Here is a 14,020-nt window from a genome sequence, read left to right on the forward strand (position 1 = left end):
CACGGGGGTGTGTGCCCTAAAGGCCGTGGGACACGGGGGTGTGTGCCCTAAATGCGGTGGGACACGGGGGTGTGCCCTAAATGCGGTGGGACACGGGGGTGTCCCCTAAAGGCCGTGGGACACGGGGGTGTGCCCTAAATGCGGTGGGACACGGGATGTTCCCCGAATGCGGTGGGACACGGGGGTGTCCCCTAAAGGCCGTGGGACACGGGGGTGTGCCCTAAATGCGGTGGGACACGGGATGTTCCCCGTATGCGATAGGACACGGGGGTGTCCCCTAAAGGCCGTGGGACACGGGGGTGTGCCCTAAAGGCCGTGGGACACGGGGGTGTCCCCTAAATGCCAGGTGCAGGGCTGCACTGGGTATGGTATGGGCATCGTGGTATGGGCATCCCCGCCAGCCGGGGTGAGGCAGGGATATGCGGTGTGCCTGCGGTCTGGAAGTCCCCAAAAGTGTGAGGTTCTCCCCCCCATTCCCGTTAATTGAATACTCACGGTATTGGGGGTCCCCAAAACAGTGGGGTGCCCTTAGGGTTATAGGGATGTCCTAGGAAGTAGCAGGTGTGTCCCAGTGTTTGGGGGGCTGTGTGAGAATTGGTGGCCCAGGGATATGGGGGTGCTTACAGGGGAAAATGGTATCTTGCAAAATGGATAATTTCACAGCTACAGGCCCCCAAAAATGTGAGGTGACACAGGGAGTGGGGGTATCCTAGGGGGGCTGTAATGGTGCCCTGGAGCTGGGGGTTGCCCAAAACTGGGCAGATGTTCCCACAGAGAATAGGAGTGTCCTTGAGTCTGTGGGGATACCCAAGGGATATGATGGTGGCACTTACCAGGTGCCCCAAAACGTGGGGTACTGGGTGCATAGGGAATGGCCTTGTGTGCAGTTCTCCCCTGAGAGCAATGGGGGCACTCGGAGCCACAGCATTCCCTAAGTCTGCAGGGCTGGCACAGGGGCATGGCTCTGTCTGGTGGCATTGATGGCATGGCTTGGCTCGGCTTAGCTTGGCAAGGCACAGGCAGGACAGGAGGGACATGGGACTCTGCTCTGGGGAGGTTCCCCACAGCAACCCCCAACAGAAGGCAACCTGGCCTTGCAGTCCCTGTGCATCCCCCAAATGCTGACACCACTCTTGCTCTGTCAATGGGGAAACTGAGGCACAGAGCCCTGCATTGCCATCACCCACTGGCCATGGCCTTGAGACCTTCTGCTCTCCTCGGGGGACTGCCGCACACAGGGGTGCCTTGAAGGGGATCCCCTCATCCACGGAGGGTCTGGGGACAAACTGGAGACCCCCGGCTGGAGACCCCCAGGTGCATCGTCTCAGGGATGGTGCTGAACCCCGGGGTGCACCCCCCGTGCAGCGTGGCCTGGGCCATCCTGGGACAGGAGGGTGACAGCGGGCTGCGGGCTCCCCTCGGGCTGGGAAAAGCATCTGAGGGGGGACCACGGAAGGGTCCCTTTGGCTGCCACTTCCGCTTCATTCTGGGAGAAGATTTTGCAACATTTCCTCCCCGGGCAGTATAAAGTCTGGAGGGAAGGGGTGCTGGGAGGTGGCACAGCTGCAGGCGCAGGTGAGGGATCCTCCGGCTGGAGAGACCCCTGGGTCTGGGGCTGCCCTGCATCCCACCACACTTTGTACCGGAGCCCTTGGGGGTCACATCTGGATTTAAACCCGTACCTGTGTGCCTCCCAGTGAGAAACAACTTGGGATCAGGAGAAGGCTCCGCATTTGAGGGACGGCGACAGCAGCAAGCAGTGAGTCCGTGGAGTGTGCCACTGGAGATTGTGGCTTTCCTTGGGCTTTGAGAGCTCCCATCTGAGCCCCTTCACATGTGGAGCAGCCTGAGGGCTGGGGTGGGTTGCTGCAGTGCCCAAGAGGCTGCTTGGTAGAGGGAGGTGGTGGTGAGAGCACCCAAGGCTGTGCTGAGGGCTCATCTGGGGTGCAAACCCTCCATAGTCCCCAGGGACATCAGCCTTGGGTGCCGTGGGAAAAAAGCCTGCTCCCATTTCCTTGCACAGTGATGAGCTAGGAGGATCCTTCCCCATGGCATGTCCCTCTTTCCTCCCCACTGGGGGACAGCCACCCCGCTGTCCCCCAGCCCTGCCAGGGTCAGAAGGGGAAATGGAGTGCTGCTTGTTCCCCTCATCTGGGCCAGCTGTGCGGTGTGTGTGTGCTGTACCCGGGGCATACCCGTTTACAGAGGAACCACCAGAACTTTCGAGCGGGGAGGCAGAAAGCAGCAGACAGAAATAGATGCAGGGGAAGCACTGGCATCAGGCTCTGCCCCGTGCCTGTGGGAGCCCCACTAGGGAGGACATTCCCCATCAGCACCAGCAGCATCCCTGTTGCAGTCCTCTGGGATGCTGATGCCTCAGCATCCCAGCAGCACCCCTCTGGAGTCACCATCCCAGGATTTCCATCCCTGGATCACTGCAAGAGAGGATAAGCAGAGCCAGGCACAGATTTTTCTGGGCAGTGGCACCAGCCCAGCTGCAGCAGGGAGTTCACATCAGGCAGAAGTGGACAGTCAGTTCAGGGATGGTTTGGGTTCAAACAGGGCCAGCTCGGAGCTGGGGACCCCAGCACTGGGGGGCACTCAGCACCCCAAGCAGTCCTGGCATCTTCAAGCCCTGGAGGGGTTGGGGGGCTCAGAAATGGGACAGAGGGGTGAAACTGGAGTGAAACAAGAGTGCAGATCCATTCTGGGAGAAGACTGAAAGCCAGTGGTCCCTGGGGAGGCAGGAGCAGAGCGAGCTCACCATCTCCTATGTGTGAGGAGACAGGAAAAGCGCCTGCCACCTGTGATTTCCCCATTGAGGCCAAGCACGGGGGGACACGGCAGTGACCAGCTGAGCAACAGGAAAACCAGAGATGTAATATTTCCAAAGCTGCCTGCAAAGTGTGACACGTCTTTCCGCCCGGGGCTTGAAACCAGTCCCGCAGGAGCAAGACCAGCAGGTGGAAGAAGGGCACAAAAACACCTTCAGACCTTCCTGAATGCTGCCCCAGGCACCATGAGCACAGCCTTGCTGCTGGCTGAGGTGGCAGGAGAGGCAGCTCTGTTCCAGGCATCACAGCAGCAATGCTTGAGAGGGTGGAGAGGCTGGAGGGATACAGGGGTACTTGAAGAACTTTGGAGGTGCCTGAGGGGCTCTGAGATGCCCAAAGAGCTTAGAGGCTTTTGAAAGACCCACAGTAAGCCCAGGGTTTCTGGAGGAGCCAGATGTCTCCTGGAGGGATGTGATGCTGCATTGATGGGGAAGCCTCTCAAACTGAGAAGAGATGATCATTCTATGGGGGGAAACTCTTCTTCCACAGGAGTCAGGAAAGGGACAGAATTGGGGTGAGATGCAGGAGACTGAGGCATGCAGGGGGAGTTTTATGAGGGGGTATATGAGGAACAGTGTCTATCTGCAGTACTGACCATTACCTGGCACAGTGGATGCTGTGTCCTCCATCACAGTGGAGTGATGAAGGACAGCTGCCCACTGGCTGGGAGGGGGCCTGGGGGACAACGGAGATGCCAGAGGACCCAGAGATGCTGTCACCCCTGGTCCACTACCCTGCCACCCTACGCTCATGCCATTTTGTGCTCCACAGGCAAAATGGAGTTCTTGTCCTACAGTGGGGATCTCTCCAACATCTTAGCCCTTTACAACTACAGCTATGACTACAGCACAGCCATGCCTGACACTGCTGTCTCATCCTCTCCGTGCCGGCCTGAAAGCTCTGCCCTCAACAAGTACCTGGTGGTGGTGATCTACTGCCTGGTCTTCATCCTCAGTGTGGTGGGGAACGGGCTGGTGGTGCTGGTGGTGACCTCCATCCACACCAGCCGCTCCGTCACCGACGTCTACCTGCTCAACCTGGCCGTGGCAGACCTGCTCTTCGCCTTGACCCTGCCGCTCTGGGCAGCCTACCGAGCCCACGAGTGGGTCTTTGGCACTGTGATGTGCAAAGCCATCTCCGTGCTGCAGGAAGCCAACTTCTACAGCGGCATCCTTCTGCTGGCCTGCATTAGCGTGGACCGCTACCTGGCCATCGTCTACGCCACGCGGGCTGCCACTGAGAAGAGGCACTGGGTGAAGTTTGTCTGCTTGGGCATCTGGGTTTTCTCCACGCTGCTCTCCCTGCCCGTGCTGCTCTTCCGCGAGGCTTTCCGCTCGCCCAACAACGGCACCGTGTGCTACGAGCGCATCAGCGGCGAGGACACGGCCAAGTGGCGCGTGGTGCTGCGGGTCCTGCCGCAGACCTTCGGCTTCGTCCTGCCCCTCCTGGTGATGCTCTTCTGCTATGGCGTCACCATCCACACCCTCCTGCAGACCAAGAATGCCCAGAAGCAGCGGGCCATGAAGGTCATCTTCGCTGTGGTGCTGGTCTTCCTCATCTGCTGGCTGCCCTACAACATCACGCTGGTGAGCGACACCCTCATGAGGACGCGGGCCATTGCCGAGACCTGTGAGAGGAGGAACAGCATCGACACAGCCCTCTCTGTCACGCAGGTCCTGGGCTTTGCCCACAGCTGCATCAACCCTATCATCTACGCCTTCATCGGCCAAAAGTTTCGCAACAGCTTCCTCAAGATCCTGGCGCAGCGTGGGCTGATCAGCAAGGATGCTGTTGCCCGCTACGGCCGCGCCTCCTATGCCTCCACCTCTGGCAATACATCCACCACCCTCTGAGCTCTTCTAGGACCCAGCCCTTCTAGGACATGCCTCAGCATCCTCATCCAGCCCCCTGGAATGTGGGTGGTGATGCCATGGAGATGGGCAGGGCCACCATTGGATACTGGACCCCAGCTGGAAGGGGGCTTGGATGGCAAGGTGGTAGGACCCCATTGCCAGGGGAGTGATGTCAAGTGTGCACCCTGTCCTCTCTTTGGGACAAAGCCTGTGACCCTGTGGACTCTGTGAGACTGCAGTGGGGATGGTGTATTTACCCGATGACCATCCAGCAATAAAGGAGTTGGTGGGTTTGTCACCCATGTCTGCCTCCTCTTTGCCACGGGAAGGGACATGGCAGGTCAGGGCCAGAGCACCTCTCTGGAGGCAGTGCCAAAACAGTGCTGCCTGCTGAGCCTGTCAGAGTGTGGGTTACCCTTCTTCGAGGACAGGGTTTGGCATCCTGTACATCCCCACAGGGGACCCAAGCCCAGGTTTTGCTTCCTACAGCTCCTCAGACAGGTCCTGGCCCTTCGATAATCTCTATGTGGAGTGTATCCCACCTGGGGACAAAGTCATTCCCTTTCCAACCCCAATCTCAGCCCCAGTAGAGCAAGTCCCTGAAAGATCTCTGAGCAGCCCCTCACACTGAGCCAGCCCTGTGACCCCTGCCTGAAGGGTACCAGCACCCCAGGCACCCCCGCTTCCCCCCAGCCATGGTGTCAGGAGATTGTTGTGCAAAGGGCTGGGAACCTGTGCCTTACACAACCGGGATGTTTCCGCCCTGGCTTGGGCAACTGGGGCTGACACTTTACTGGGGTCAAGGAGCTGAAGAGGGGACTGTGACTGTGCTGAGGAGTCTCCTTCCACTCTGTGTGCCAGGCTTCAGGATGTCTGCCCTACACCTACACATCTACACATCTCTCTACTGGAGTCCCATGCTGCTCCTCCATTGACCTTGATCCGGGTTCCTAGGGGTCCATAATCATGGGGACATCAGCAGATGTCACCCATGCGCTGGCTCATGGGTGGGTACAGGGGTCCCCAGCACCCAGGTGGGAACCCTGGAGACTTGGGGCACAGCAGAGTGAGTGGGGGAGGAGGACAGCCCATCACCTTTGCATCTGAGAACCCTCTTGCCCAAGTGGTTCCTTGCAGTGTGGTAGGAAGCCAGGGCTGTTGGCCAAGAGCTGTCTACTCTCCCCACCATGTGATGGTGCAGGCAGTGGCTCACCCTGGCTGCAGCTAGGACACCCTTTTTGGGGATGGTTCCCCCCAAGACAACTTGAACAGCCCCACAGCAGCATTCTCCACCCTGCACCCACCCCCAGTGTCAACCTGGCAGTGACCAATGGACGACACAGAAGACACAGGGGTAGCAGAAATGAGTAGTTTTCCTCTTTGTGGACCAGCCGCAAGAAAGACACATGTCAAACCCAAAATGCTGGGCAGCAGAACCTGCATGCAGGCAAAATGCTGGGCAGCAGAACCTGCATGCAGGCCCTGGACACCCCGGTAAGTCCAAGAGGAGGCACCCAGGGCAGGAGGTGTCCCAGACATGGTGCCAGGGATGCTGTGCCGCTCATGTGGCCTGCGGGTGCCTCTGCTGGTAGCAAATCAGGCAGCAGCGGCCGTGCTTGCCCATGTCCACGGAGCAGGTGTGGCACACCTTGCCCTGGCACAGCCTGCTGAGAGAGCAGGGGGTGAGAGCTGAGCCCGCACCGTGCCAGAGCCAGCCCCCGTTCCCGTCCCAGCCCACCTGCAGCTGTACCGCCGGGAGAGGAGGCGGAAATCCTTGTGGCAGCGGGCACACAGCCCTGGGTCGCGGGGCACCGGGCTGGGCACCGGGCTGTCAATGCCCTCTGTCTTCTGCCACAGGGCATCCTTCTCCCTGCGGGAGGGGAGAGGTCAGCGCTGCCTTCGCCGGGGCTCTGGTGCCCTCCTCTGGGCAAAGGGGTGTGGGTCCCCTCGCCTTCGCGTGGAGGCCCCGGGGCTCTCACCGCAGCAGCTCCAGCAGCCGCCCCTTCATGTCGCGGATGAGCTCCTGCTGCCGTGCCTGCTCGGCGCCGCGCGTCGCCTCCCGCTCCAGGGCCTCCCTCTGCGCCCGCTGCAGCGCCGATGCCCAGCGCTCGCCGTCCTGCCGGGCCCTGCCGCGGGACAGCGCCCACACCGTCCCCCTGTCTGTCAGCTGCTCGTCTCTCTGTCCCTCCATGCATGCGGATAAACCTCCCGCCGCTGGTTCCTCCCTCCCTCCCTCGCTCCCTCCCTCCTTTCCTCCCTCCCTTCTTTTCTCTGCTGTTGCCCATCCATCCTCAAGCTCTCTCCCCATCCTCACAGCCACTTTGCCAACTGCCACCCATCTGTTTTCCCACTGTTCATCCATCCATCCATCCATCCATCCATCCATCCATCCATCCATCCATCCATCCATCTCGACATTCATACCCCTGGTCTTCTGCCCACCCACCCACCTACTCACCCCAAATTAATCCCTGTGTCTCTCCATCCACTGTCCCATCTCCATCCATTCACACTAAATTGATCCCTCCTTCCCTCTCTCTATCTACTAACGCCAAACCACTCCAACTCTCTGCCCACCCACCCTTCCACCCACCTATCAGCCCCAAAGTGACCCCTCCCTCCAGTCCTCCCCCCTCAAATCCTTCCCTCCCTCCCCCAGCCGATCCCCAGCGGCTGTTTGGCTGTGTCCAAGCAGGACATCATTGGGAAACCCTCTGGTGGGCAGATAGGAGGTCCCACTCTGGGGTGATGGGTGGTGGAAGAAGGGGTCCCTGCCCGACCTGCTGAGCTCCTCCTGCAGCCGTGCCACCTCCTGTCGCTGGGCCTGGAGCTGCTGCCGGCTCTGCCACGTCTCCTCCTGTGCTGCGGCAGCCAGGCTGGCCAAGCGCTGGGGGAGAGTGGGGGCTCAATCCTGGATCCCAAACCCCACCCCACCACGGGGTCCCCTTGGGTTTGCCCATACCATGGCCATGCTGGTGACCGTGCTGGGCTCCCCTTCTGCCTGGGGGGCTCGTGGGGGCTCCTGGGGAGCACGGGCGAGCTCCAGTGCCTGCCGCAGCACCTCCTCCACGGCAGCCACCTCATCTGAGGTACCAGCATCCTTCGGCACGTCCGTCCGTCCTGCCGCCACCAGCGCTTCCTGGCATTCCTGCAGGCGCGATGTCAGCGCCGCCGCCTCTGCCCGCGCCCTGGCCAGCTGGGTGCCCCGCTCCTCTGCCACTTCTTTCAAGCGCCGTGACTCCTCCTGTGCCCGTGCCAGTGCCCCCGGGTCCCCCGCTGCCACCGCTGCCTCCAGTGCCCGCTGCAGGAAGGCGTTGGTTTCCCGCAGAGCCTCCTCCTGGCGTGCCCAGAGCTGTGCCCGCCGGGCGCTGCCCTCCTCCTGCCGCCGGTGCCGCCGGTCCGCCCGCGCCAGCCGCGCCGCCAGCGCCCGGGCCGCCGCCTCCCGCTGCCCCAGCTCGGCCCTCAGCTGCGACACCAGCGCCTGCAGGGACTCCTCTGTGCCACCCGGCTGCCCGGGCACCAGTGACAGGGGCCCCAGCATGCACCTTGTGCCACTGGACAGTGGGGACGTGCCAGGCTGGGCTGCTTTGCCAGCGCCATGTGCATCCTCCAGTTCCGCTACATCCACATCCTTCATCTCCTTCTCATCCTCCTCCAATTCTTCATGCTTCTCTTCCAAATCCTCCTCCACGTCCACTTCCACATCCTTCACCTTCACCTCCTTTGTATCCTTACTGTAATCCTCCTCCACTTCCTCTTCATCCTCCTCTTCCGTGTCCTTCTTCACCTCCCCATCCTCTGCATCTTCCTCTGTATCTTCCACTTGCACACTCCCTGCCTGCAGGGCAGCCCAAATGGGTGGGCAGGGATGGGCTGGTGGCCCATGGAGTGCCACAGTGGGATGGCCAGTGCCATCAGACCATCCATGTGCCACAGTGCTGATCCTGTCTGTCTGCAGGGCTGTCTTTGCTGGGCTGCTCCTCATCACTGGGCTGGGCCGTACCAGTGGCCTAGAGGGGACACAGGGCTCAGGACTACGAGGTCACCCCCAAGGGGAACAGGGCATCACCACCCTCCATTTGGGCTCGCTGGGCACAGCAGCCTTTAGGAATTTGGGGAGCAGCAGGGCAGGGGATCAGTGATGTTGGTGCCATCAGCCTGAGCACCCACAGAACACGTGGCACTCATCGACCCAAGCATGTATGCTTGTGACAGTCTGGGCACATGGGTGTGTGGGTATCAGAACATGTGTGAGTGTGCTGGAACAGCTGCATCCATGATGCCCCCACAAGTGTGCCCAGGGCAAGGGTGTGCAAGCACATACATGTGTCCCTGTGTGTCAGATGTCACAGTGTCACGGTGTTGCAGCAGGGACATACTCAAGCACAGGATGGCTCTGTGTGTGAACACATGCATATGGCATGTTTGCAGGCACAGGCAGGATGGCTCTCTGTGTGTGTACACATGCATGTGGCATGTTTGCAGGCACAGGCAGGGTGTGCATGCTGGTGCCAATGACTGTGCCCTCCATGGAGAGCTGGCACAGCTGGAGTGCTGTGTGGGGTCTAGGGCAGTGGGGCGCTGCACAAATGCTTCTCTGCAATGTTAAGTCCCAGGTGCCTCTGATGCCCTTGACATCCCCAGTGCTGCCAATGCCCCCGGTGCCCCCAGTGTCCCCAAGCTCACTCAGAGAACATGGGCCAGGCGGTGTCCAGGTCACTTCTGTACAGAGCCAGGTGGAAGGTGACACAGTCCAGCTCGTAGAGGCTGCCCAGGATCTCTGCTCGCCGTTGGGGGCTCAGGAAGGGGCTACGGGCGTAGTACCACTCACTGCAACCACAAAGCATGCATCCCTCTATGCCCTGGACAGGTACACATCCCTGCAGCACCTCTGCTGACTCGGTGCTGCAGGGCACCGCCCACCCTGGCCATTTCCCCACCTCCAGGAGCATCCCCCCAGTGTGTCCCTGCTCTCACCAGAGGCTCTCAGGGTCCAGGAGGCAGAGCTGCAGGGACTCTGCCAGCTGCCGGTGCACCAGGCAGTACCGCAGAAAGGCTCGGCCCCTGCCCACAGGCGTCTTCAGCTGCGGGGGAGAGGGGCTTATCAATCCCTGTCACTCCAGTCTGCCCCTCCACACACCTCCCTCCCAGCCCATGCAGGGAAAGAGGGTCCCCAGGGCTCGGCCTGGGGTGCAGTGGGGATCCCAGAGGGGACAAAACTGTTTATAGCACCAGCGGGCAAATGCTTGGTGCCCAAGCGGGTGTGTGCCTGTGCAGAGGTGTGTGTGCACCCACAGGCAAGCAGAAGTTCTTATGTGTGCACAAGCCCCTGGGTATCCCACCAGCCCATGCCCACCTTGTCCAAGGAGGTGACGAAGTGAATGCCTTCATGCTCCTGCCGGCACCGTGCCAGGCCCTGGCACAAGAAGTCCCAATAGTCCTTGCGCTGCCCAAAGAAGCTCCTCTTCTCCTTGAGGTCAAACTGGCAGAGGTACAAGCTGGGACTTTTTTTTCTGGGAGCATCCTCTGCTCCCCCCAGCCTGTCCCCTGTGGGGCTGGAATCCAGCCAGCTCCCCCAGCAGGGTTGGTCCAGGTGTCCCTCTCTTCACTCCATACCTCAGTTTCCCTTTTTCGGCACATGTAATTACACATGTGGATTAGGGAGAACCTGGTCCAGGTGGCTGGGGATGCCCAGGGCCAGACAATGCTGGGTGGGGTTATTCCAGCCCCTGCATGGTTAACACAGGATCCCTTCTGCTCTCAGCTGTGCCTAAGGGGAAAGGAGGCAGGGGGCAGCAGAGATGGAGGAGCAGCAGTACCTGGAGGAGGAACTCTAGCTGGGCACAGAGGCTGTGCAGCTCCCGGCTCCCGTCTGTCACCGGCACGTTCTGCTCCTGGTAGCTGCATTTCAGCTCGGCCACGGTCTCTGCAGGATGGCAGGGCTGGGCTGGCATGGCACCCTCTCCCATCCTACCCCTCTTCCCTCAATTGCCTCACAACAACCAGCCTCGGGGATTTCTCATGGTGGATGAAATCATAGAATTCTAGAATCTAAGTTGGAAAAGACCTCCAAGATCAAGTTCAGTAATTAACCCAGTACTTCCAAATCCACCATTAAACCATGCAGCCAAATGACACATCCACACGTCTTTTAATTGCCTCCATGGGTGGTGACTCCACTACTTCCCTGGGTAGCCTGTTCCAATGCTTGATAAACATTTCCATGAAAAATTTTTTCCTAATATCCACTGTAAACCTCTCCTGGCACAACTTGAGGCAATTTCCTCTTGTCCTAACCCTTGTAACTGGGGAGAAGAGACTGACTCCCTCCTGGCTACAACCCTGCCCATGTTCCCCCATTCATTTCAGGTAGTTGTAGGGAGTGATAAGATCCCCCACAGAGCCTGCTTTTCTTCAGAGAGAAAGAGGAGCTTGGGAAAAAGGAGGGGAGCAAGGGGAGCAAGGAGCACAGCCACCTCCTGGGCACTGCTGGTTCCCAGGGGCTGGCAGTGAGGATGGGAGCACGCAGCAGTGCCAGGGTTGGCACGGGGATTCTCTGGAGCACCCCTGGCAGTGACACCCCTCACTGCCCATGACTTGGGTGCAAAAAGGGATCTGGCACGGCCAGGGTGAGATGTGCCATGCAGGGAACATGCTGGCAGGGCACTGGTTGGCACACTTACTCTGCAGGTCCTTGATGACACGGTTGAGCTCCCCTTCCCCTGCCATGGCTGCTCACAGGGATCTGCAGAGGCAGGGGCAGTGATGAGAGGTTCCAGGCTGGCACTTCCCTGGCACCCCCAAACTCTGTCCCAGAGAGAGTGTCTGCCCCCACAGCTCCACCCCAGAGGGGTTTTAGGCAGGTTTAGGCACCCCTTACCTTGCCCATGTTCCCCCACTACACAGGGCAGAGCAGATGGGGTGGATAAAGATGTCCCATCCTGCACCCTCTCAGCTCTCCACGTGCCCTGCCCCTGTATGTCTGCAGCCTCTGGTCCCATTCCTTGGGGAGTTCCAGGGGCTGACCCCACCACATCCCTATTGTGTCCCTGTCCTTATCCCTGTCCCTGTTTGCCAGGATTCAGGATGTGGGTTTGGTGCAGGGGAAGTGCTGCTTTTGCTTCTGCTCTCGCTTCCCTCACTCACATCACGAACAATGTGGGGGCTCCTGGGTGGTTGAGCACGGGGCACACCAGCCCTGATATGCAGCCCCCTAAGCTCAGCTCCCTCAGCAGAACCCTCTGGCACAGCATGTTGACTGCACGGCTGGCATGGGGTTTGGGTGAGCTGTGGGCATGAGGTGAGGGGCCACAGGGCACAGTGCAGTGATTTTGGGGTGGGTGGCAGCTTGGGGACTGGGTGAGGGAAGTTGCCCATGGGGGTGGCAGGTCTGTGGCTTGTCACTGTGGCTGGTGCGGGGCAGCACTTTGGGGGAACGGGGTGTGAGTCCCAGCAGGGTGCACGTGCACTCACAGGAGTGTGTGCACTGGTGTGCCCAAACGTGCCCAAGCGTGTGAGTGCCCTGTGCCCTCTACCACAGCACAGTGAGGGAGCAGGACACAGGTCTGGGGCTGCCCATGCTCCCATTCCAGGGCTATTGAGATACCTCAGATGAGCTATCTTTGCACCTCCCCACCTCACCTGTAGCTCAGTTTCCCCTGGCAAGAGAAGCCCCTTACCTGTGTCCAGGAGCTGTGGGCTGCCCCGGGGCAGTTGCTGAGTGCTGCGGGTGAGCTGGCATGTCCCTGTGCCCACGCTGTGCCTGCCTGCTTCTCCTTTTGTACCTTGGGCAGGAGGAAGTGTAGGAGGTCGGCGGGGCTGCAGAAGCCACAGCCCGCCCGGCCCACATCACATCAGGCACTGCAGCTTAGCCCCCAGCACCTGCCAGCTCCCTGTTTTGGGGGTTGCCAGCTCTGGGGAAGGGGTCAGCAAGGCTCATCCCCCTGTGCAGCTTTTGGGGCAGAGGAAGGACAGTGTCAAACATGGGGGGACCCTGATGGTCTCCAATAAGGATGGAAATTCGGAATGCTCTGAAGAACCTGCCCGCAGTTTTTGTGGAGGGGTTCCAGGACCCATACTCTGCTAGAAGCAGCCAGCAGCAGACCCTGGCACAGAGGCCACCCCCATGCACAACAGCCCCTGGGCACAGAGATCCCTGCAGGAGCTGCAGACACCCTAGCAAGGACCACAACCCAGTCATCTGCCCTCCACATGGGGACTATACCCATAGTCAGTGTGTAAGCTCTTTCCAGAGCATCCTGGACAAGGCTCCCTCTTGCTGGGGAGACCCCAGCCCAGCAGTGCACCTCATTCACTGTGCCTGGACCCTTGTACTGTGTCAGCCCTGTCCTGTGGGCTCCTTCTCGACTGGGGCTGAAAACCTGTGTGGAGGGGATGTCCAAGGTGATGCCAGCCCCTCCCACCAGTCCAGGCAGGGGCACCCACTGCCATCCTGTTCCCCACCACCATCTTGGTGGATGGCCACAGCGATGCCCATGTCCCATCCTCTGCATGCCCCTCCTTGTAGAGCAGGTTGCCCTTACCTGTGTCACCTGGATGTCCTTGGGGACGCCCTTGTCATCCCGGCCAGGCCTCGCTCGACACCAAAGTGAAAGTAGGAAGTGATGCTGAGTGGGAGCCTGGGCCTCCCAGCACCCTCCTGGCTCCCGGTGGGTGTTGGCCTGTAGATGCAGCTGGGGAGCAGAGGGGAGCCACTGGCAGTACTCAGGGTGACCCCAGCCTCCTCAGCACCCCATTGCCCCGTGCCACACTGCAGTGTGTGCCCCTGTGGGCATGGGGCACAGCACTCCATATTGGATAGGGGTAGGGCAGGGTGTTGGGTGGCAGTGGAGCAGCAGCATCACCGTGTGTGTGTGTGCAGGCGTGCGTGTGACTGCACGTGTGTGCAGGCTGTGTGAGCACGGCTATGTGGCTGCGTGCGTGGGTGCAAGCTGTACACGTGTGGCTGGTGTGGGTGTGAGGCTGAGAGGGCACCGTGTGCGCCCTTCATTGCACCACCCGCGTGCCCCGTGCCAGGCACTGCGAGGGCAGGACCCCAACCCCTGCAGGGGGGACGTGCCCCTGCCCACCGCGCCACTGCGTCAGCCTGGCAGCAGGGTCCCCTCTCCCTGCCCAGCCAAGGGCCAGGGCGGGGGTGCCAGGGCTGGGGGGGCAGAGAAGGCTCTCACCCATCCTTGGCGTGGGTGCAATTCAATTAACGAGGCCTGGCCCCGGTTCAGCACAGCCAATAAAGCTAATGGCCCCGCACAGGCCTGGCGCTGCCCGCCGGGCTGGGGGGGCGGGCGGGAGCCGGGGGCCATCTGCTAATTAAAT

The 14,020-nt window shown here is 60.6% G+C and overlaps 2 protein-coding genes across 2 annotated transcripts; one reads left to right on the top strand and one right to left on the bottom strand.

Annotated features, from left to right (window-relative positions):
• The first annotated feature begins 1,675 nt into the window (after window positions 1-1,675).
• Window positions 1,676-4,687, top strand: LOC131085768 (C-X-C chemokine receptor type 2-like). Its single transcript, XM_058028239.1, has 2 exons — window positions 1,676-1,759; window positions 3,606-4,687. The coding sequence occupies exon 2, from the start codon at window positions 3,611-3,613 to the stop codon at window positions 4,685-4,687; it is 1,077 nt and encodes a 358-aa protein (XP_057884222.1). The 5' UTR covers window positions 1,676-1,759; window positions 3,606-3,610.
• Window positions 4,688-6,248: 1,561 nt separating this feature from the next.
• On the bottom strand, window positions 6,249-11,416 carry RUFY4 (RUN and FYVE domain containing 4). The gene is made up of 10 exons (XM_058028237.1): window positions 11,371-11,416; window positions 10,507-10,613; window positions 10,044-10,169; window positions 9,665-9,771; window positions 9,374-9,517; window positions 7,650-8,697; window positions 7,468-7,574; window positions 6,667-6,813; window positions 6,426-6,557; window positions 6,249-6,354 (listed from the first exon to the last, which is right to left on the bottom strand). The coding sequence occupies exons 1-10, from the start codon at window positions 11,414-11,416 to the stop codon at window positions 6,249-6,251; spliced, it is 2,070 nt and encodes a 689-aa protein (XP_057884220.1).
• Between the last annotated feature and the right edge of the window lie 2,604 nt (window positions 11,417-14,020).

This window comes from Melospiza georgiana, chromosome 7, assembly GCF_028018845.1.
Source record: "Melospiza georgiana isolate bMelGeo1 chromosome 7, bMelGeo1.pri, whole genome shotgun sequence".
NCBI lineage: Eukaryota > Metazoa > Chordata > Aves > Passeriformes > Passerellidae > Melospiza > Melospiza georgiana.

Coding starts and splice junctions, on each gene's coding strand:
- RUFY4 (XM_058028237.1), bottom strand. CDS start 11,416: ATGGCAGGGGAAGGGGAGCTCAACCGTGTCATCAAGGACCTGCAGA. Junction 10,614..11,370: donor TGTCATCAAGGACCTGCAGA/GTAAGTGTGCCA, acceptor GCCATCCTGCAG/AGACCGTGGCCGAGCTGAAA. Junction 9,518..9,664: donor CTGGACCCTGAGAGCCTCTG/GTGAGAGCAGGG, acceptor TTGTGGTTGCAG/TGAGTGGTACTACGCCCGTA.
- LOC131085768 (XM_058028239.1), top strand. CDS start 3,611: ATGGAGTTCTTGTCCTACAGTGGGGATCTCTCCAACATCTTAGCCCTT.